Source organism: Leuciscus leuciscus, assembly GCF_965113295.1.
Source record: "Leuciscus leuciscus genome assembly, chromosome: 24".
Taxonomy (NCBI): Eukaryota; Metazoa; Chordata; class Actinopteri; order Cypriniformes; family Leuciscidae; genus Leuciscus; species Leuciscus leuciscus.
In genome coordinates, this window is record NC_138723.1 from 14,994,928 (window position 1) to 15,017,730 (window position 22,803).

The 22,803-nt window shown below is 37.7% G+C and overlaps 1 protein-coding gene across 1 annotated transcript in view; it reads right to left on the reverse strand.

Moving 5' to 3' along the window:
- The window catches only part of fgf11b (fibroblast growth factor 11b), a 53,216-nt gene that overhangs the window by 27,426 nt on the left and 2,987 nt on the right, over positions 1-22,803 (reverse strand). The window contains exon 2 of the mRNA XM_082157098.1: positions 421-531. Coding sequence (XP_082013224.1) covers positions 421-531 — 111 coding nt within the window. The remainder of the gene's footprint in view (positions 1-420; positions 532-22,803) is intronic.

The following is a 22,803-nucleotide window of genomic DNA, read 5'->3' on the forward strand; positions in this document are numbered from 1 at the left end:
ATCTGATTAAAATACACAACAAGGCCAAGAATATGTGAAAGTCCTCTTCTAATTATCGGGTTTGGCCTTAATTCCAGACAAGACAAATATTCATACCACGGCATGTGATCTTCAATTCAGCTGAGTGTGAATCCCCAGAGTTGTACCAGTGACCATGGGTTATACACCTTAGGCCTAACATAAGGGACATATGCCAACACAGGCTTTCAAATTAATTACAACAGACAGTACATGTACGTGAGGAGACTGTAAGACAGAGGAAATGAATGACATGAACAACAAAAGTTCATTTTATGTCCGTCTAGAAGTCGCAGGAACGGACACACACAGACACAACTCAATAGTTTCCACAACTGACCAACCAAAGTCACACTGCGCTTGTCAGGTGTGAATTACAAGTGAGAAAGAACACGCGCTTACAGAAGCAGCTGTTTTCGTCCCTTGTGCCGTCCATGGTGCCATCCGGCAGCATCTGCAGGTAGTAGCCGTGCTGGCTGTACAGACGGGTGACGATGCCTTTTAGCTGTGGCTCTGCAGAGAAAAAACACAATCACAGACACACAATATTAGTCCGGGGAGAAAACATCACAGTTTGCAGTTTGCGACTTCATTAACGCTTCATTAAAGCTTACACAGAGTATATTCATTAACAGTGCCTCAAGATGTAGTTATACTGCAATGCTGTGCACATATTTAGTACGACAATCTCTCAGAAAAAAAAAAGGTACAAAAGCTGTCACTGGGCCGGTACTGTCACGTTGTGTTTCAGGCAGGAAGACGAAGACAGATCCAGTTAAGTACACTCAAAGTTTAATCTTAATACCACAGGCAGGCAGAGAGACGGGTGATAGCAAACACAACTTAGCGTAACGGGGATCGGACAGGGAATGAAGGCAAGGGCACAAACACAAATGAGATGATTTAACAGAACACAGCGGGTACAAATTAACTAATAATGACGGTGACCAGTAAACAGTGGTTACTTGTACTTGAAACAGTAAACAGTAAAAATCCTGTATATTACTTGCTGTAAATTTACGGCAATTAGTTGCCAGGAATTTCCTGTAAAATTACAATACATTTTTATCAGTGCATGGTAACAAATGAGTGGCGGGAAAACTGAACGAAGGAAAACCTGTGACTAATGAAAACAAACTGAACATAGTGACAGGTACCTTTTTCAAAAGGTGCCTTTTTTTTCCTGAGAGTTCAGGGAATTCAGACCAAACTTCCTGATGTAAACATATATTAAAACATGAAAGAAAACAATTGAATACCCTACTGTTCAAAAATGTGTGGTCAGTAAAATTTTTTGAGAGAAATTCATACTTTCTTCCCCTCAAAAACTAATTAAATTGATGAAAAGTGATAGTAAAGACATTTATAATGTTACAAAATATTTATATTTCAAATAAATGCTGTTCTTTTGAACCTTATATTCATCAAAGAATCATGAAAAACAATGTACTGTATCATGGTTGAGACAAAAATATTAAGCAGCACAACTGTTTTCAACACTGATTATAATATCAAATGTTTAGTGAGGACCAAATCAGCATATTAAAATGATTTCTGAAGGATCGTGGGACACTGAAGACTGGAGACAGTGTTTTGAACAGTTGTATACATAGATAATGTGTCCAATAAACTGCATTTAAGTCACACTTACAAATGTATGAATGCCATTGTGTTAGATCAAATATTAAACCAAAGCATTTATTTTTATAGAAACTTAGCACAACACTTTTCATGAAAAATATTTCACAACATAAGGTGAAATGGGTTTATAATTATACAATATAATATAAAATACAAAAAGTATTGCAACACTTTCTGGTAGTTAAACTTTTTGGAACATGTAGTTCATCAAATTAACTTTTAACACCTGTGGATACTCTGCTAAGACTCCTTGAGGGGAACATGGTTTTCAAAGTTGAAGAGTTGTGTCAAGCAACCTGTGAATTTCTGCCAAAATCCATAAGAATTTGATTGGATGCTTATGCTCCCTTTTTAAAAGGTCACATGTCTATTTATTTTGCTATGCTAATCATTAAGCACTGATGATACAGTTAGGGTTTTTGCATGTGGCATTGTTTCTCCCACTGCTGTCCACGATACCAGCAGACCTGCAACCCATTTTTGGGCCACAACCCAACAGTTAAGAACCACTGGCCTAATTTAGCATCAATATCTAGAGCACAGCTGTTTCTTATGCACATGAAGATCCCTCCAAATGACCTGTAGGGTCAGATCAGAATAGGCCACCTTTCGTAGGCCTCACATATAGTGCAGATAATGCATTAGTCATGAACATTTAGTATGCATAACTCACTTGACATTTTCTCATGTATAACTGCTTGAAGACAATGTTTGCTCCCTCATTCCTTGTTGCCATTTTACCATGAACGCTTCACAGTCCATCCTATAGCATTGTATTCACGTTAGCACCATCTTTATTTTTAGACAAGCTTTGGTCACTTCAGGACTTTCGGAAATAAAATGCGTATGCAACTCTATTAAAGATTTATACGTATTGCACGTTTATTTATGAGACTTGAGGAGAAGAACAGAAGCTGAATGTTTTATTAGTACAGTCCCTCCGGCCAGGTTTGTTCATTTTAGAAATAAGCAAAAGGAAAGCTAAATAGAAAATTGCTAGTAAACAGACTACCAATAGTTCCAAAAAAAGGTGTAGTTGTAGTAAATGTAGTGACCACGTTAAGCACAGTTTCTTAGGACCAGCTGATTCATTCCCTACAGTGAAATTCAAATGAAAGAAATCTCTCAAGGAAGAAAAGCGATTATCTGGAGGGATAGGCTGGCTAGTTTCCACTGCGAAGGACATTAAAGGTTCGTATTGTATAAATGTCGAGCCGGTGGGTTAAAAAGACAATAAGTCTCAAATTCACCATGCTTCATGATGTCAAACTTGAAATGAACTGAGAACTGCTTTCTTGTAATTAATGGTTAATCGGGCGATCCAATCACAAGTTAATGAAGATATTTTTCCGCTACACGTCCTGCACAATGAGTGTGTGTTCTTGAGTGTGTCCTTCCACTTTTCTTTGCTGTCACGACACCTTTAGCAATGCAGAGAAGTGAGGTGGAATCTGCTGAACTTTTCCCAAGACCCGGTAAAAGCCCGTATTGATTTCACCCACGCAAATCCAGATAAAAAGTCCACTGACACAAAGAGGTTGCAAAGCTCAGGTTTGTGTGTGTCTGATTGTGTGTATGTGTTAGTTTTGCTGCTACAGTTTTATCTCTATAGCCTGAGTTCAGCAAGAAGTGAGTGTTGGTAGGAATAGGACATTTTTCTGCTTTCAAGTACACATGAGAAGCTCCTACTTCCGAGGCGAGCAGTCGGGTGTATTGGGTGTTTCTTCAACTAAACACTTTGGACCCTGTGGACTAAAACATAAACTCTCTTAAAACACACTTTTAACCTTTTCACTGTTTTAACTGTAAACTAAAATGTCCAATAGTCTAAATACATGAGATATTCTGTCATGCATGTTATAAACATTTCCACCACAGTGTCATTGAGACAACATTTTGTGGTAGAAATGGCCTTTTAAACATTTCATATTTTTTGCATGACTTGATTGTAATGGCACACAATAAAAATACTCTGCTAAGTGATATTTACCTCGATTCTACTTCATCATGTCTCATATTGCATCTCAAGGTGCTCTTCACTGACACTGTCCGAGAGTACACAGCTCCGTATGTTTTCGAATTGCTCTTGCGGTACTTTGATGTCATACACCGATCGCTCTGCGCAGCGCCGCTTCAAGTCGAACACACCTTTTCTGTTGTACCAGTGGATAAGCATAAGGGAATACACCTGCATCACTTTTACACAATCTAAGTTATTTATACATGTTACCTAGCAGATAATTCCTTTGTATAAAGCAAGTCGTTAACTTTACATTATCAGACAATAAGCTCAGATACAACAAATATTCCTGAAATACACTGCAATGAAATTACTTTGCAATTTGCAAAACCATTTGCTACAAAATACTGCAGAGCTGCTTTCCACCCTCTTTCAGCATCACAATTCTGAGTTAGCTTGGTCATTTACACGGAAAAAATGACTACAATATTTCCAACTCATTTCTTTTACTCTTTCCCCCTCTCCTTCAATTTCTAATAATTACCTATGTGGTGTAATAATATGATGCATTATGCAGCCAAAAAAAGAGGAAGCATGTGATTATTTGCCAGGCGAGGTGGGGGAAGGGATGCATTTGACATAATTTCATTAGAGAAAATGGCTCTATGTATTGGACAGGCATAAAGTATACACTTACAGCCTCATTTGACAGCTGAAGCATGACAGGGCTAATCAGAATCTCAGCTGCCCTCCACTGGAACGGTGACACTGATGATTCACTTTAGTATCAGCATAAACTGATGGGTTGCGAACAGCATCCCACGCTACTGTTAAACAGCAGGAAACTGCGGCTATCATGGCTCTTCATCATCACATCCAAAAATTTCAGCAGCCATATCACCCTGTAGCCCAAGACTGGTTGCCCACTGAAGCTAAGCAGGGTTGAGCCTGGTTAGATGGGAGACTCCTGGGAAAACCAGGTTGCTGCTGGAAGAGGTGTTAGTGAGGCCAGTAGGGGGTGCTAACCCTGTGGTCTGTGTGGGTCTTAACCAAGCGGCAACCTCCCCGTCTCTCTCTTGAAACCAACACGGAAGTGAGTTAAACTGCAATTCATTGACTGGCCGCTTGAGGCTGGCTGCAGAAGTGAGTCAAATCTGTATCTCCCCCATGTTAAAATTACCAACTTTACAGCAGAAAAAAACATGTTTACAGCCTGGTTCTCTATGTGGCTTTGGTCTATACAGCTAATTTTGCCCTTCATAACAACTGTGAGGGGGGTGAATTTTTTTATAACTCATCCGTTTAGTTGATTAATATTTAAAGTTCTGCATAATTAAGGGTGTGTCCACTTTTGAGTGACAGGTGGATTCCCGTTTTAGCTGCTGAACTTGCCATATCTGCAGTGTTTGTGCTTTTTTTCGGGATTATTTCATACAATTTAATGCACCCATTACTTCGCCCCCGGCTTTGGATTCCGTCGTTGTCGTCGAGTGTCGTTCGAGAGAACAACATGCGCTGTATTTCAGTTGTTTTCCTCTGTGAACATGCACTAATGGACGTCTGACAATTTCGTTGGTTTTTGGAGTTTTCAGATTTAAAAACATCTATAGATATAAAGACTTGTTTGTTCTGCTCTCACGGAACAGATAGATTATAATATGCTTATGTACCGTCAGATGAAATCCTGCAGGTGTCGGCGCTTTCTCCGTCCGTGCTATAAATGCACATCCTTGAATGAGCGCGGATTTTCTAGCGCATTTACTTGAACTTCATAGGTAATATATATATGGTTTAACCCATTTGAGAGGCGGCCAAAATCAGAATTTAAAATGGACTGAATAAGCTCTCTACGAACTTGACGAGCGATGCCGCTTTGACGGACCATAGACTGTAAAAAAAGAGTGACTGCCATGTAACTGTTATGCATATAAATCACTGTCACACACACTCATTCAGAATAATAGTTAAGTTACTGCATAATACATTTTCAACTAGCAGAATAGTACAGAATCACGATACACAGTCTCACTTGTAGCCATGTCTTTTAATAATATTTCGAAGGACAAAAACAGGAACTTTTCATTGGCTTTACATCATCAACTGTCACTTTAGCGCGAGGCCCTGTGCAGTCGCAGACTTGGTACTTTCCATAGGGTACTTTCAGTAGCATAGCATTACCTCCCAAGCCTGAGCTAACTCGATCACGTCGAGCGGTGAGCCGCGAGCGTGGTTTTAGATAGCCAGGCTCCTCCAGCTTCACCCACGCCCCGCCTCTTTGCCCATTTTCTGTTATCCGAGAGTGACGCAAGGTGACGCGAGGCCAAGATGGCGACGGCCGACTCCGCCCACTTTAGGCTTCAAAAATGCTCTTCAGAAACCTACGGGTGACGTCACGGACACTACGTCCATATTTTTTTACAGTCTATGGTCCTAACGCCCCAGTATAGTGATGGGGACACTATACTGTCAAAAGAGTACCATCCTTCGGATGAGACGTTAAACCGAGGTCCTGACTCTCTGTGGTCATTAAAAATCCCAGGATGTCTTTCGAAACGAGTAGGGGTGTAACCCTGGCATCCTGGCCAAATTTGCCCAGTGGCCTATGTCCATTATGGCCTCATCACTCTGTCTCCTCTCCACCAGTAAGCTGGTGTATGGTGGGCGTTCTGGCGCAATATGGCTGCCGTCACATCATCCAGGTGGATGCTGCACATTGGTGGTGGTTGAGGAGATTCCCCCTACCATGTAAATCGCTTTGAGTGCAGAGAAAAGCGCTATATAAATGTAATTATTTATTATTATTAAAAACCAGCATGACACAGCAAAGTGACAGACCAGAGACACACACAAACACATATGGTGTTTAACAGCATTTAATGAAGCATGCCATTTTTTACTAATTTAGTTCTGCATAGGAACATGAGTAAGTGGTGGGTTGCTCTCAGTACATTTAGTAATACTAGTGTTTGGACTTGTGCAGTCATATCCCGGCTAACAAGAATGTTCTCAGAACTTTGGCTAACGAATGAACAGACATTATTCTTCTAGTAACGTTAATAGAACATTTGTTCAAAGTTATCTGGTCTTTAATAATGTTCTAAAAACATTAGCACAAAAACATCAAAAATGCTCAAAATTCTAACTGAAAATACTAAAACTTTACCAAAAAATTATTTTATAATGTCTTCATGTGTATCTGAATGCATACTGAAGTAAAGTGACTTTAGGACAAAGCGGAACAGCTAATTTGCTCCAAATAGAGCTATAAGGCCATCTAGTGGATATTTATTCAATTATTTTCCACAAGAGGTCAGCAAAGACACCCAATGTAAGATATTTTGAGCTGAATTAAAAGGTTTATGCATGAAATTGTGAGTTATTTTTTATTATGAGTTGAAATTGTATTATTTATTGATCAAATGTAGTAATTTAAAGGTAAATAAAATAAAAGAATAACAAAAAATCTCCCAAAAATTGCATAAAAAAAAAAAAAAAGCTTTCTGGACATTTTTATTTATTTAATTAAGTATCATTTTAGGGCTTCGGGTCATTATGACCCGTGAGGGAAGGATTTGTTACAAAACGCGAGGGAAGGAGGAGGGTTAACATTTTAAATTTGTTTCAGAATGTTCAAAGAACATTCAAAAGTAACGTTCACGTAATGTTTGCAAAATGATAAATGATAATGTTCATATAATCAAGAAATAACATTTTTAAACTATTTAAAAAACTAATTCATGGAACATTAAGAAATAACAGGAGCACCAGCATTACAAATGAACACCAGCAATGTTCATTTATTAGAACATAATTATTTTTGTTAGCTGGGATGGCATTTACGGCTCATATGATTGGCTAACAAGGTAGACCTCCTTTGTGTATACAGAGAATCGTTTGTGTGAATTTTTTTTTTAAATGAGGTTGAAAATGAGTGATACTAATAACAAATGGAAAAAAAGAAGAAAAATAGAATTGAAAGATGTTATTCTGGGAGCTGGATTATAGAGAACAGTATGAAAAAGAGATCCATCTCTGTGTAAGAAATCTTAAAAGAGAGAGAAAATGAGTAAAGAAAGAAAGTGACCGCTCTGGTTTCCCCCCTGGGTGCTGTTTATCCGGCGGAGGTGAGGTGTGTGTGGGGAGTGGTAGTGTGCAGTGTCCATTTCCAGGCTGTTACAGATGGTAATTTTGTCAGAAATCACTGAGCTGCTGCCAACTCCAGGCTGGAGATACAGCAAGTGACGGTTGGTGTGCTGTGCCGAATCCTGCCTGTGAGGACCAGCTTTTATTCTCTCTCACTCATTCAGACTCACATGCACTGGATCAAATACTGTTTGCAAGGATTTAGCAAACCAACTGTAAGCTGCTATTGGAGAAATAAATGCTTGAATTCTGTTTATGTTGGATTTATTTTATCTGTCATTATTTGTCTTTCAGCTTCTAATCTCTACAGTTATTTCACAGCACCAAAACCATTTCCTTTTTTTCCGTGGAACAAAAAGAAGAAATTTGGAAGAACTGTTCTGGCAGCTCTTTTCCATTACAATCGAAGTGTGTTGATGCTTCCAGGGATGCAAAAAAAAAAATCCTAAAGGGGGGCCATAAGTCTTTCATTTTCCAAGTCTTCTGAAACTAGTCGTTCTGAAGCTATGATTAGTTGAACAATTCCAATAGGACTGATCCAAATTGCAACAGTTAACAGATCACTTAAGGGGAAAAGTATCAGTGAATAAAATACTAATCCTCACAAAACTGTTTATTGAATTTATCAAAGGAGGTCAGAAGTATTGGAATATAGCACACAAGTCACATGTTTTATACATGATTAATGGTGTCTTTTTTTAAGCTTGAAATTCGGATTTGGAGCAACATGAAGGTGAGTAAATGATGACAACATTTTTATTTTTAAGTAAACCATTCCATTAAGTAGAAGCAGGCAGTAAGTTTAAGTGTGTGTTCCATATGCCAGGCATTATATTGTAAAATAATGCACTTTATCCTGTTACACAACGCTGTGGTAATCTATTGCATTAGTACATACATGTTCCCTATCAGGGGCAGGGCTCTATCTCTGTTTATCCCTCAATGGAATATATGTTACACATTATACTGCTTTTAAACTTTAGTTCTACCTCTTAGCTTAGTGTTTGTTAGGTACTAAAGTCTTTGGCGTAACTGACCAATCCCACTTTAGCAACTGTTGTCATTTACCAAACTTTTGCTCTTTTTAATGTGATCTTTTGTACTGTATGGCCAATGTTTTGAATAGATAAACAGTATTTTAAACGGTAAGAAACTTTTGAGTATAGCTCCTGTGCCCAAAAACCTGCACGCAAACACTGTTCGACTTGACTCGGCTCTGCGAACAGCCATCATTGTGTGCCATCAAAGTATCGCGAGAGCGATTATTAGAGAGCAGACGGTGAGGTATGCTTTCGAATCGCTCTCGCGGTACTTTGATGGCATACACCGATCGGTCACACCTCTTAAGAGCCAGTTCTTTTAGGGTACGTTTACGGTTAGTTTTTCATTTTAATTTTCCGCGTACAGACATTATTATATTGTCCAAACTATCCCAATTCACACAGATCCGCGAAATCGACTGAAAACCCTGTATTCTACTGCCAGACCATTAGATGGCGATAAAACACTATAGACTGAAGCACGTAAATCGCATGTGCATGACGTCATCGTCTTCAGAGATTCGCGTTTTTGTTGTTTACACGGAGACGTTTTCAAAAACTTGCACTTTGAACCTCATTTTCAAAAGTTTGCGTTTCCAGCCACCCAAAATTCCGTTTTCATGTAAAAGAACGACCAAAACGCATACACAGTTTTACGTTTTTAGTTGAAAACGGTGTCGTCGTCACTGTCGTGTAAACAGCCCCTTGTGAATCGTTCAAAGAGACCTCTGAATCATTCAGGGGTGCGTTTCCCGTACAACTATATAGCTCGCTGCTTAACTACCATAGTACGATGCATCGTTGGAGAAATCAACTAGCTAGTCACGAGTCACGACTGTTTCCCGTATGTCGCAAAGTATAGTTCAACCGCGTTGGTTGACGTCTCGCACGTGGTGGACTAATAACTTATTTTAATTAATCTGTTTGAGATCGAATTAACGCTAGATTGTGTCATATAAGTTACAGACATGGCATCTGAAGAACATTTCAAATTTTTCTCAGTTATTTTGCTTTATTACCAGACTCAATATTTGGCTCGTTCTTACATAGTAGAGCACGTTCGCACATGCGCAGTCTTCAAAAACGGTGCTTTAAATCTCTTGACAAACTAAAAGACGTAAATTACATTTGTATGTATTCTAAATAAATAACACGGTTGTACTGAATGTCAGCTTGCTTATTTTGCTAAAGATAAGGATTTATTCAGTCTACATCTCATGTAAACTAGAAACTATGCTTCTAACCACAGCTCGAGAGCTGTCGTTCCAACCACACAAGTTTGCAATGCTGTTTGCGAACGTTCGTTGGATGGTTTCGGGAAACACCAAATCGTTGAACTAACGACGGAACTTGCGACCATAGTTGGCTAACGATGCTTTCGGGAAACGCACCCCAGGGGTGCGTTTCCCGAAAGCATCGTTAGCCAACTATGGTCGCAAGTTCCGTCGTTATCAGCATAGTTCAACGATTTGGTGTTTCCCGAAACCATCGTTCAAACGAACGTTCGCAAACATCAACGCAAACTTGTGTGGTTGGAACGACAGCTCTCGAGCTGTCGTTAGAAGCATAGTTTCTAGTTTACATTAGATGTAGACTGAATAAATCCTTATCTTTAGCAAAATAAGCAAGCTGACATTCAGTACAACCCGTGTTATTTATTTAGAATACATACAAATGTAATTTATGTCTTTTAGTTTGTCAAGAGATTTAAAGCAGCGTTTTTGAAGACTGCGCATGTGCGAACGTGCTCTACTATGTAAGAACGAGCCAAATATTGAGTCTGGTAATAAAGCAAAATAACTGAGAAAAAATAGAAATGGTCTTCAGATGCCATGTCTGTAACTTATATGACAAAATCTAGCGTTAATTCGATCTCAAACAGATTAATTAAAATAAGTTATTAGTCCACCACGTGCGAGACGTCATAAACCAACGTGGTTGAACGATACTTTGCGACAGACGGTTTCGGGAAACAGTCGTGACTAGCTAGTTGATTTCTCCAACGATGCATCGTACTATGGTAGTTAAGCAGCGAGCTATATAGTTGTACGGGAAACGCACCCCAGAGCGGTTACTGGATCAACACCTGACTCACTGAACTGCTACAGAATCATCACTAATGTATGTGGAAATAAAGTAAGTTATGTGTACTTACAGTTTTGTGTTTCCGAAGTTCAGTAGTTAAACGTTTTAAAATTAAGAACCGAATCAAATTAATCAACATTAGGAGTGTAATTTTCGAGAATCAAACCACGCCTTCACGTATGCTACGTCGTCGTCACTACGCCAGTTAGATATATCGGGTGCACGAAACACGATTGTTTTTATGTAAGGAATTAAGAAATTGTCTGAAAATTGAATGAAATATAACATTTTGGTACAATACATCAACCTATGTATGCGCTCCCGTATCATTTAGCTATAATATATCTTATAGTTTTTTTTTTTTTTTTAAAGGGCCAGTCAGGGAAATAGGCGGAATTGTATTTTAGGCAACGAGTTAATTTGACACCGTGCAATATCATATTTCTAATTAACGTTCCAGTTTTGTACAATACCTTGTTATTACTTGTCAAAGAACAGATTCATTTTGGTTGTCTTTGCATTCAATTTTTCTTTGCATTCAAACAAACAAACACTTCTAGAACATTCAAGTGAGTAATCCATAGTTCATTAACCTCATTAAATGTCACGTCACTAACAACAAACATTTAACGCGATATTTGCTCTGAAGAGTCCAGAGACATTCTTACATTTTATGTGAATAATGAATGATCATTAATGTTATTACTTGAGCTGTAAAATAAAACTTGCTGAAGCAGCCACAGATGTCCATGAAATGAAAGTCTACTTTTGACTGTTACAAACTGCATCTGCAGCTCACAAGCTACACGTCTTTCAGGTCATAATATATATGTATATATATATATATATATATATATATATATATATATATATATATATATATATATATATATATATTTTACATTTATTTAAATAAATTTTTTTTGAGTATACTGAATGCTAGTCTTATCAATGGTTTTGTCTGGCTAATTCCTCTCACTTTCTGCAGTTTTTGAAATATTTGGTTTGCCACCTGACACAGAAGTTGCCTACAAGGAATCTTTGGTGACCTGCATGCAGCTCTGTCCGTAAGATTTTTTTTTAAAGACTAATTTCCCAATCCTGGGGCCGGTTGCATAAACCTCTAAGACTAGTCTTACAAGTTAGACATCAATTTATTTTCTTTAAGATGGTTCATAGATTTTTTTTAAATCAGTTACATAAAAACGTAGATAAGCCTACTTTGATAATGAAAACTAAGACTGACTGCCCCTGACTAACTGCTAGTAGGTCATACTAGAACTTAAGACACTGTCTTAACATTATGGCTATGCACCCTAACACAGCACATTTTTCATAAGCTTATGATTAGAGATTATTTATTTATAAAGGTATCATAACTTTATATGTAACCTATAGATTTTACACTTGTATTATGTATTGATTCAGTACTTTATCCTATTTGCAAGATTGATCAGAATATATTGATGCTCTTTGGAGGTTTCCAGGACACTTGTGAAAAAATGGAAGTTACTTGAGACTGCAAGATACAAAGGATATGATTACTATTGATGAGGTCTTTAGGTGTGTGTGAGGTCACACATTGATTGTGGCAAGGGAAACTTTTTCATGTTCATTTGATCTGTTTAGGTTGAAACTTATCTTGCTGCCATCCAATCACAAAAGGTCACAATAGGACAGCAAAAATTGGTTCTCCTCAGGCATTTGTTGATGTTTCTGAAGGTATTTTTCATTTGTGCAGTGTGCCATTTTTATTGTAAATGAAAGTGCAGATTGAGTCTTGCTTTATTTGTTCATCTTGCAAGAATGTTTTTTTTTTGACAATGCTGTTTTTCCTTTCATTACAGGTTGGCACAAACATGCAGACCTTTGTGTCTAGTTTTAACACTTTCCAGCCTTTCCTACTCCGCATTAGGGAACACAAATCGAGTGTCCAGAAACTCTACATCATCGTGGACAAGAAGGCAATTAAAAGGAATATGCAAGTGTCTTTGACATTGATGAACTCCTCAAAGCTCACTTTGTATTCAGCACATCATACAGTGAGAAACTTCATAGTTGCACTGCAGCAGACATCAAGAGTAAAGGAACTGAGGTACGTTTATGATGGTTATTGATTAGTCGGGAATGATCGTTAAAGGTTAAACGGTTTAAAACTTAAACATTTTCATCTAGTCCTCTTTGAAAACATGAGAGTTTTTTTACCCTCCATTATTGGCAATTTAAATAGCTTTTTTTTTGCTTGTTAAAACGTTAAAAGTTAAAAGTTTTTTTGGGACTTAAATTGAGGTTACCATACAGGCTGTGTGGAATATGACTATAGTTTTACTTCTAGCTCATTATACTACATTGAATAGCGATTCCCTCTTATGTACATTTTGATCATGAAGACATCCTTTTTTCATTTTTTATAACATGCAGATTGTGCACAGGACTAAGAATGTGTATTTAAAAAGTAAATAGTTACATTTGATTTTGTTTGATTTCTTTAAGCAAGTTTTCCACTTAATTAATATCCTACCAGAGCAGTGTTGCAGAGGTCACATTATCAATATTGTTTGTGGCATTTTTCTGACCTGCAAAAAAACAACAGTACAGTTTTTCTCATTCTCTCTCTTTCTCTCTCGACACCCAGCTTACAGTGATGCCCCTTTCACCCCTAGCTCTGTCTAATTTAATCTCACGCATCGATGACTTTTAATTAATATGATTGGCTGAGGCGTTCTCGTACTGTTACATGGTATTTTTCTGACTTTCTGAGGGTCACAGACGCTAGGGAAATAAACAGCAAACATACAAACCAACAATCCTCTCTATTCAGCCAACCCCTACTGGGAGAAGAATGAAGAAATGTTGGCATCATTAGTGAAGCATTGATATTCCCTACACTAGCTACAGTGATACAAATGCAGCAATGCTAATCATGTTCCTGCTGGTGCTTTCCGGCTTTGTCTCTTGCTTATCTTCTGCCCACTTGCGATATCACACACACACTATAATGTGGACTTTTTTTGTAAGGAGGGGGATGTCCTCTTCAGCCTATATTGATATTGCTGTTTACTTAAAATGTGGCAGCTCCTCAAGTCGTCTGAAATTGTCTAGGAATTGAAATAACCAAGACGAAGCCTCCATGTGTTCATTCAATTGTGTGTGTGTGTGTGTGGTTTGATCAGTCACACGGTAGCAGAGCCAGAAGTCGCACCCTATTTTCCTTCTGGTGTTCAGTGGATCGATAGAGGTTAACTGTCAAGCAACCTTTCGTGTATGTGCACGGAACGTGTATTTGTGTGTGTTTATTGTGTGTATGTGGGAAAGAGTGTCTGGTATACTGTGGTGTGCTGCCTTATAGCTGTGAGATGCCGACTTACCCCGTAATGATAAGAGAGTGCAGAGTAATTACAGGCGCTGCTTCAGTGAGCAGCCAAGGGCATCTGTGACTCCCCTCCCTGACTAAGGCCAAACTACCAGGGCTTCCCTCAACCTTTATTAGGACTCCCCACCAGTCCTCTCTCTCTCTCTCTCTCTCTCTCTCTCTCTCTCTCGCTGTCTCTCTCTCTCTTGCTGTCTTTCTCTCTCTCTCTCTTGCTGTCTCTCTCTCTCTTGCTGTCTCTCTCTCTCTCTCTTGCTGTCTCTCTTGCTGTCTCTCTCTCTCTCTCTCTCTCTCTCTCTCTCTCTCTCTGTCTCTCTCTCTCTCTCACTCTCTGCTGTCTCTCAGCTGTCTCTCAGTCTGCATCTCTCAGCAGTTTTTCCCCTCTTATCTTTCTCACGTTACTCATTCCTCTTTTCTCTCTCTCTATTTATTCCTCCTTCATCAGATCTTCCCTCTTGGTTTGTTCTCTTTCTTATCTTACCCTATTTCTTATACTTTCTATCTTCTACTGCAGGGGTTTTCAATGTCTTAAACAGTTGGCTCCCCCACAAACACCCGTTCAGGTTCCACAATGCATCATATACGTATGAGGATGGACAACAATTGCAGTAGACCCAATTTACTTTGTATTTAGTTTAACTGTAATATAAAAAGTGAGCTCTTAGGGTCCTCTAATCATGTTATTTGAAATGCTTGTATGCACTGCAGTTTTCTATTTGCTTCTTTAATTCAGTTGGCTGCTTTATTTTTAAGTGCACAAAACCTAAAAACTTTTTGGCATGTTTTTTCTTTCCAAAAATACCCAAATATTTATATATATACAAGATATTCATTTCTTTTTCTCCATAGAAATGAAAGTTTTATTAGTTTTTCCCTTTTGAATGGGGTGAAGATGACTGAAACAGAATTTGCACACTTAAAAAAGTTAATTTAGCTGAAAACCAAAAAATAAAGGTCACATATTGCTATTCTAGCATTATTTGGTCATGGTGAAGCGAGTCCACTTTGCTGACATGTTTTTCTGTTGTAGCTTGTCCATGTTGTTTGCACAAAATAGACACTGACACAGTCAAAACGTGTCATCGGAGAAGCGCTAATTAAACATCGCTGCTTTTTTTTTGTTGAAGTTTTCAATTTTAAGTTCTCTTTAAAAACATTTTAGAATCCTTATACTCAACCCTAAACATTAACTACCCAATCAAATCAGATTGAAATCATAATTCCCAAACCTTAATACTAAAATCTGATTACTTGATCATAGTGTTGTTCCAGGTCCATCAAGATTTTTGATCTAAGAACATATTTTACTTTTTGAAATCTAGGTGAAAATATATCCTTATGTTTTTCCCATCTTCATCATCTCTTTTCTTTCTTTAGTTCTTAACCATTGCTCTCTACTGAATCAGGTCTTTTTATTTCCATCTGTATGTTAGATTCACTGTGTGACGTATCAGCAAAAGTAGAAAATGGAAGGAATAAGTAAACTATGCACCAATGTGACTTGCTCTAGCACACATCCTCTAAGGATGCAGTATTTCTAATGCCATGTCTTACAAGACCCAACTGGATGAACGTTACTGAGTGTTTATGGGTATTAATCTTTTGCAGGTCAATAATCCAGTCAGACTTTTCAATATTTCTGTCTTGTATGTTTGACATGACCTTGTCAGCATCATTGTGTGACCTCAAGGGACCATCCCCTGAGATGACAGCTGTGTCAGATTCAATCATCGTTTATTGTGAATTGACAAAATGAGAGATTGAAAGTATAGATAAATGCTGACCAGCGAGCTGTAGAGCAAGCTGCTGAATGTTAAAAATCTGAATGAAAGGTGGTTTTACATGCTGGTTTGGTTCTGGTACTTGTGGTGGATGTTAAAGCAATCTGACTCTCTGGGATGACAGCCCAAGAGTAATGGAGCCTTGCCTGATCATGACGTCAACACCAGGCACTTAAGTGCTCAGAAATTACTGAGGTAAATGTCTAACTTTTCTGTCTGCTCCTCCTTATCCTCTGTCCCTTCTAACTAACACACACACACACACACACACACACACACACACACACACACACACACACACACACACACACACACACACACACACACACACACACACACACACGCTTCTTTTGTGTGTCTCCCTCTTGTTAGAGGTCAAACTCAATCTGTCCTTGTCAGGTTTAATCAAAGTATCCACAAATTCAATTTCAGCTGCTGTGTGAGAGAGGCTATTAAGGCATTCTTTGTCATTCGCAATGTCATTAGGCTGTGAGAAGAGAGGGCATGGGGGTGTTTCCGATTCTGATGCATTTACTCATCGTTTTAGGGTAAATAAAGCCCAAGTGCTCTCTGTCAGTACCTAAAGGTGACAGAATTCCATTACTCTCTGAGATATGATCTGTGAGACATGAATGGTAACATTAAGAAGACTCTAACAAATAGTGTTAAACAGTCAGGTCCCGGAAGTACATTTTTTAAAGATAACTTACAAACCTTTAAAGCCTACCTTATTGTGAGCTACGACGTTGTTAATCAATTGTATTTGCTCCTATTGAAGCCGTCAGCCTGCATTATTTCAACTTTGCTTTAAAATAATCGTGTTTAACAGTGGAATTTGTGGTGAAAAAAACAGAAAATACCGAAAATTCCACCTATCAGAGAGTCGAAACAAGCAAAACGCACAAAAAGATTTCTTTAGGTCCGCCCACTCCCATGAAGCATAGCGAATGACGTAATCAAGTTAGTCTCCCTACGCTCTCAAAATAAATAAATATTTGGACGTGCATATTCTGCAATACACTTTTTATATATAATCAACATTTTTAAATGAGTAGTTTTAAATTTCTTTATTGTTTTTTAATTCAGTTATGCTGTTGGAAATGCTTCATGAGATTGTAGGGTTTTTTTCCCCCTCACTAAAGCCATTAAAGAGAGAGTTCACCCAAAAATGTTCATTTACTCACCCTCAAGTTGTTCCAAACCTGTATAAATGTATTTCTTCTGCTGAACACAAAATAATATATTTTGAAGAATATGGGTAACCAAACAGTTAATGGGCCCCATTGACTTTCATAGTATAGAAAAAATACTATGGAAGTCAATGGGGCCTATCAACTGTTTGGTTATTGACTTTCTTCAAAACATCTTCCGCAGAAGATAAAAATTCAGTTTTGGAACAACTTGAGGGTGAGTAAATGATGACACAATTTTTATTTTTGGGTGAACTATCTCTTTAAGGACACAGTCTTGTACCTTTAGTATTTTTGTCCGATTTTCATATACTTTTTGCTTCAAATGAGTTTGTGATGTTATGATTCAGCTGGTTGGCTTGGTCCATGGCTTAAAACGCTTTAACGAAGACTTTTCTTAGAATCGCTATGGGAGAAATGAATGGAAAAAATACTTCTGGAACCAACTGCTGAAAAAGTGGGCGGGCACTATTGCATAGCGATGGGGAGTCGACTCCAAAAAAAGATAAGAAAATGTATTATGCTTTAAGGATGTTTAGTTATTTTTACTGGAACACAAGAGATAAGTACTTATTTAAAGTCCCCCTGTGTGGTGAAATTCAAGCTTTTTATGTTGTTTATGTCCATGTGGTGTTTTGTAATCTGCTTTAAGACAAACCATGTGAAAAATTGATAAGTCAACACCATTGCTGAGTATTTTCTCCTTAAACCTGAACCAAAGACAGTCTAAAAATCGCGGTTTGAAATCGTTGGTCTTTCTGAGGTCACAAACTACCTTGTAACTAATCACGTTAGCTAGTGGATCTCTGAGCTGGTGTGAGTGAGTGGAGGCGGGGCTAATTTGAAGATTGATAGAACTGACATACTAAATGAGGCAAGGGTGTAGAGTTACATTCAAGCTATTTTAAGGCATGGAGACATTTTTGAATGTTTAAGGAAAAAATGTTTAAATGTAATTTTGGTGATGAGTTTTAAGGGATGCAATCATGGACTACATGGGGACTTTAAAAAAATGCAGATGTGTTCTTGTTCCTCACTTTGGAGGATTTTCTTAGTTTCTCTTATCTCCATGCCTTTTTAGGATTATGCTTTTATATAACCATTCCTTACTACTTGTGTGTGTTGCATTATGTATATTGTCATTCTACAATCAGACTAAGTTATATAATATGTAGTGTAATTAATATGCTGAGATTTATCATATCACAAATGTACCAACTTTTGTTTTCTGCATCACTCAAACAAATAGAACCTGAAGACTGTAGAGACTTCATAAAATCCTCTGAAATTTGAAAAAAAAAAATAGCTTACATTTTGTTCGTATGCACATAATGTTTCTACAGTGTTGTTTCCTTCTTGAAACTGCTACATATACACTTGCATTGTCTGACTTGAAAAGTTACTTTTCCCCCACAAAGCTCAGCAGGCTTTACCGTAACCAAAAATCTCCATGAAGATAAAGCATTCTTTATTCTTGTATATTACTAAGCTCTGTTGCCCCCACACATTTGAGTTTTTTGCCCCAAATACCAAATTCAGCTTTGCAAAGTTTTTTTTTTTCTATTTCATTAGAATTTTTTTGCCTCGTTTCCATTTATAGTGACTTTTTTTATTTTTATCAATGATGTTTAATGAACATGATATGTGAATTTGCTCCAGCATGAATTCACTCATACTAATCACAGGCTAGTGGCATTTATCTCAGTGCTGCCTTCTCTCAGATCTCTTTCAGGCAAATTTAGTCCTAATCTGATCTCTTCCAGACTGATGGAACTTTTCTTCAATCTGTTAAGTCCAGCACTCCAACCCAGAGGCGGCACATCCGCAGCACTGAAATAAACCTTCAAAACAAAAGCATCAATCCCCTCAGCTTTAATTATCTTTTCATCTGGAATTAACTTCTTGATAGATTATGAAACCCTTCCCAATCTTTGGTTGTGTAACGGCATAAGCTGATGTTTGTATGTTTGGCGTCCTCAATATCAACAAAAGAGTCTGGGAAACTCTCTTGGCTGCTGTTGCAACCGCAAAACTAATCGGATATTCATTTCATACAGATGGTAGTGAGCAGTGATTGCTGCAGCTGAGATTTGTCAGGATTGGTGCTCTCAGGACAGCCAAATGGGAAGACGTTTTGGAGTTCCTGTGTTAGTGGTCGGTCGTTGTATATCTTACACTCTACAAAAAGTCAGTAAAAATAAAGCACAATGTTAATGTAAATGAAATTTCCGTATTGATTTTTTCACAGATGTGTTAACCATGTTTTGAATTACACATTGCTTTGTGTTGTGTTGTAGGGTTAATGGATATGTGTGTAAACGTAAAAAATACCAGTGCCTTCTATTTTTCTATGGATTTTTTTCTTACATGTCAAGTATATATATATATATATTTTTTTTTTTTTTTACAGTGCACCCACTCAGAAACTAAAATATGAGTTACTAGATGTGACCCATCTGAAACCTGTCACACACAGAATGTGCTAATTATTCAATTAATAGAGCTTGTAAGGGAAACCCAGACCTTTTAATTCACTTTGAAAGGCCGTTAGCTGAGAATAGAATAGATCAATGCTGTTAGAATGGAGAATGCCTCAGTTAATATTAGCACCAATAAAATGTGTGCAGTAGAGGCCATTAGTTACATTTGGGTTCTCTTTCCTGACACATTATTAGACTCTTTCAAATGGTCAATCACACATCGTCCCACCGGCCCTGACACGTGGATCAATAGTGTTAACCGTCTAGTATTATGATGACTTGATGTCTCTCATTTCTTATATTTACTTATATTATAGTTATATTTAATTTTCCAACATCTTTATTCACTTTTGCCTCTAGGATCGTCTAGAGGGAGCAGCCACCACACACTCACAGTAGATCTTTTTTTCATTTGTTGACTAACAAACTCAATAGAGAACTACATCTTAATTCATTCATTATTTGAACAAGTGCTGTGTGAGCTCAGAGCGAGAACAAGCAAAATTCTGTGTAATCGACTGTACCAGCAGTTTAATAATCAATACTGTTTCTACTGGTTACATCCCTTATTAGGTTACTTGTACTTTATTTCTAAGAATATTATTTCAAATTTACACAGAATACAATTAAAACTTGAATTATGTTAATATATTATGTAAAAAAGATGGAAGATTATGAAGCAAGACATTTCAGATATAAATGCAGAGAAGTGCTACATTTTAAAGAAATGTTACAGCGTTTGTATATATTTTTTTCTATAAAAAAATGTGTTGCTAAAAAGTGTAAACAATTTTTTTTTTACCTAAATCTCAAGTTTAAAATGTAACATTTAGCTGTTGGTCTGAACTAGCGAAATTACAGTGGGTGATTTTTTCTTTAGGTATAAACAGCCTTTGTCAAGTAATGTTGCATCCATTCTGCGAACATTTCTGAGTTTACCCTCTTCATGATCATGACAGAAGTTAGATAAATTTAATATAGCTTAGAAAAGTTGAATATGCAATTTTGTTACATGATGTGTAAGTCTTGTGGCTGTACGTTGTGTTTATCCCTATGCAATGTCTTGCCCCATAGACTTTTATTGTAAGTGTGTTAGTATAAACACAATATTTGTTGTGACAAACTGAGGAATGAAAAATTGTTTTCTGTAGTAATCAAAAGCATGTTCATAGAGCATATGTGAGCTTGAACTAAGTTAGTTAATATACCTTTTTTATTATATAGTGTATTTATTTTAACAAACAAAAATGAACACAACCTTCATGAAGTGAACGTGCATGCTGCCCATTTTAATTGAACAAACTCTGTCAGAACTTTTGCTTAATCACCAGTGATTTTTTTTCCCCTCTGAATTCCCTCTGCATGCCCTTCTGTCATTTGCAGTGACTCACTTTTTGTCTTTCCAACTATCTCTCCTTCCCTTTCTTCTTCCCTCCCTCTCTTCATCCTCTTCCATCTCTACTTCCTTCCTCTCCGCATTACTATCTCTTACCCTCTCTCCTCCTCTCTCTCTCCCTCTTTCTTTCTGACCCCTGGCACTCTCAGTACTCAGATGAGAGGCTACCTAACACTGTGCAGTGTGATCAGGTGTTGTTGAGTAAGCAAGATTGACAGCCCATCTTCAGCGGTCAGCTTAATGCTGTCCTCCTCCAGTGCCACGTCCTCGTGCCCTGAGCGACTCCTTTAGACTGAACCCTGCTGCATTCTCCTTACTACACATCTGCAGACCTCATCTCTCTTCTTTTTCTTTTGTCATTTTGAAGGTGAAAGGTGAACTTTTCTTTCAGCTACAATAGCCTGTTACTAGCCACTCTGATCCTTTACCATCTCATTTTAATTCTAATAAGGCATCCAGTATTTAAAACAAATCACTAAATCCTGGCAGCTGAAATCTTACATTAGCACCATGAACATTTCCTGATATGGTCGAAGATCTAATCAGAATGTATACATAAACAAGTGAACTACATTACGACAGCTTTTTTTTTTTTTTAAGCCACTCTTAAATGTTTCTCACTAGAGTGGGTTGACAAGCTGAAATAACCCACTATTGTGCAAGTAGTACAGTGCTACCCCCCCACCCCCCAAAAAACATCTCAGTTGGCTGGTTGCAGGTGTTAATTTCCCACCTTAATGTTGTGAGAGCACTGGAACAATGTTTACACAGCAGCAGAAAATGGCTATCTGTCATTTGTCACTTTTAGAGTGATTAAATACGGTTACATTCACAGTTTGTTTATTAATGCCAGTGACAGCCACATTCTGTATAGCATTCAGAACTCGCAACTGAATTTTGTGAGTGAGTTTGATTAGTCTGTGATCTGAACCGTATTGGGCATCTAGTTGGCCGTCACGCCATAGACTGCGATAGTCACTCTGCAGTGCACATATGTTTGCTATGTGAGGTTCTGGTAACTCACAGTGACGGAGATATGAGCAGAATCTCATCCAAAGGTTTTGCTCCAGGTGCTGTTTTTCACCATTGTCTTATTAAAAATAAAGCATTGTAAGCTGCTGTCAGATAATTAGTATTTGTGCCTTATTTTGATTTATTAATTTATTAAATAAAGTCATGAAAATAATTTCTGTTGTTAGGGAAGTTGCCATCTTTGATATTTTCTTTAGACACTGCAGTATCACCATGATTTCAGGTGTTACTCACAGCTATCGAGAATAGAAAATTGGCTTGACTGATGTTATTCATTCATATACCATATTCAATCCACTCATGTAAGCTGTTTTATGTTAAAGGGAAATTGTGTACCCTTTGTGAGGGGTTTTCTCGCTCCTTTACTGATAATAATTGGTTCTCTCATGCTGTCTCTCTCCTCCTCTATAGGAGATTTGTTGTTGAATAAAGCCAAACACTCCGCAGAAGCCAAGTGCTCCATAAAACTGTAAAGGTGTAAAACAGCCACTGCTATTAAGAGAATGGTTTTTGTGTGTGTGTGTGTGGTTTACGTTTCTATACCATCTCCACTTTGCGTGAAATTGGGCACTGGGCAAACGGAGAGGGTGATCATTGATTAATCAGTATACGTTAATGAGCTGCATCGATCGAGAGACCAGTAGACTCAGCGCCGACCTCAGATGGT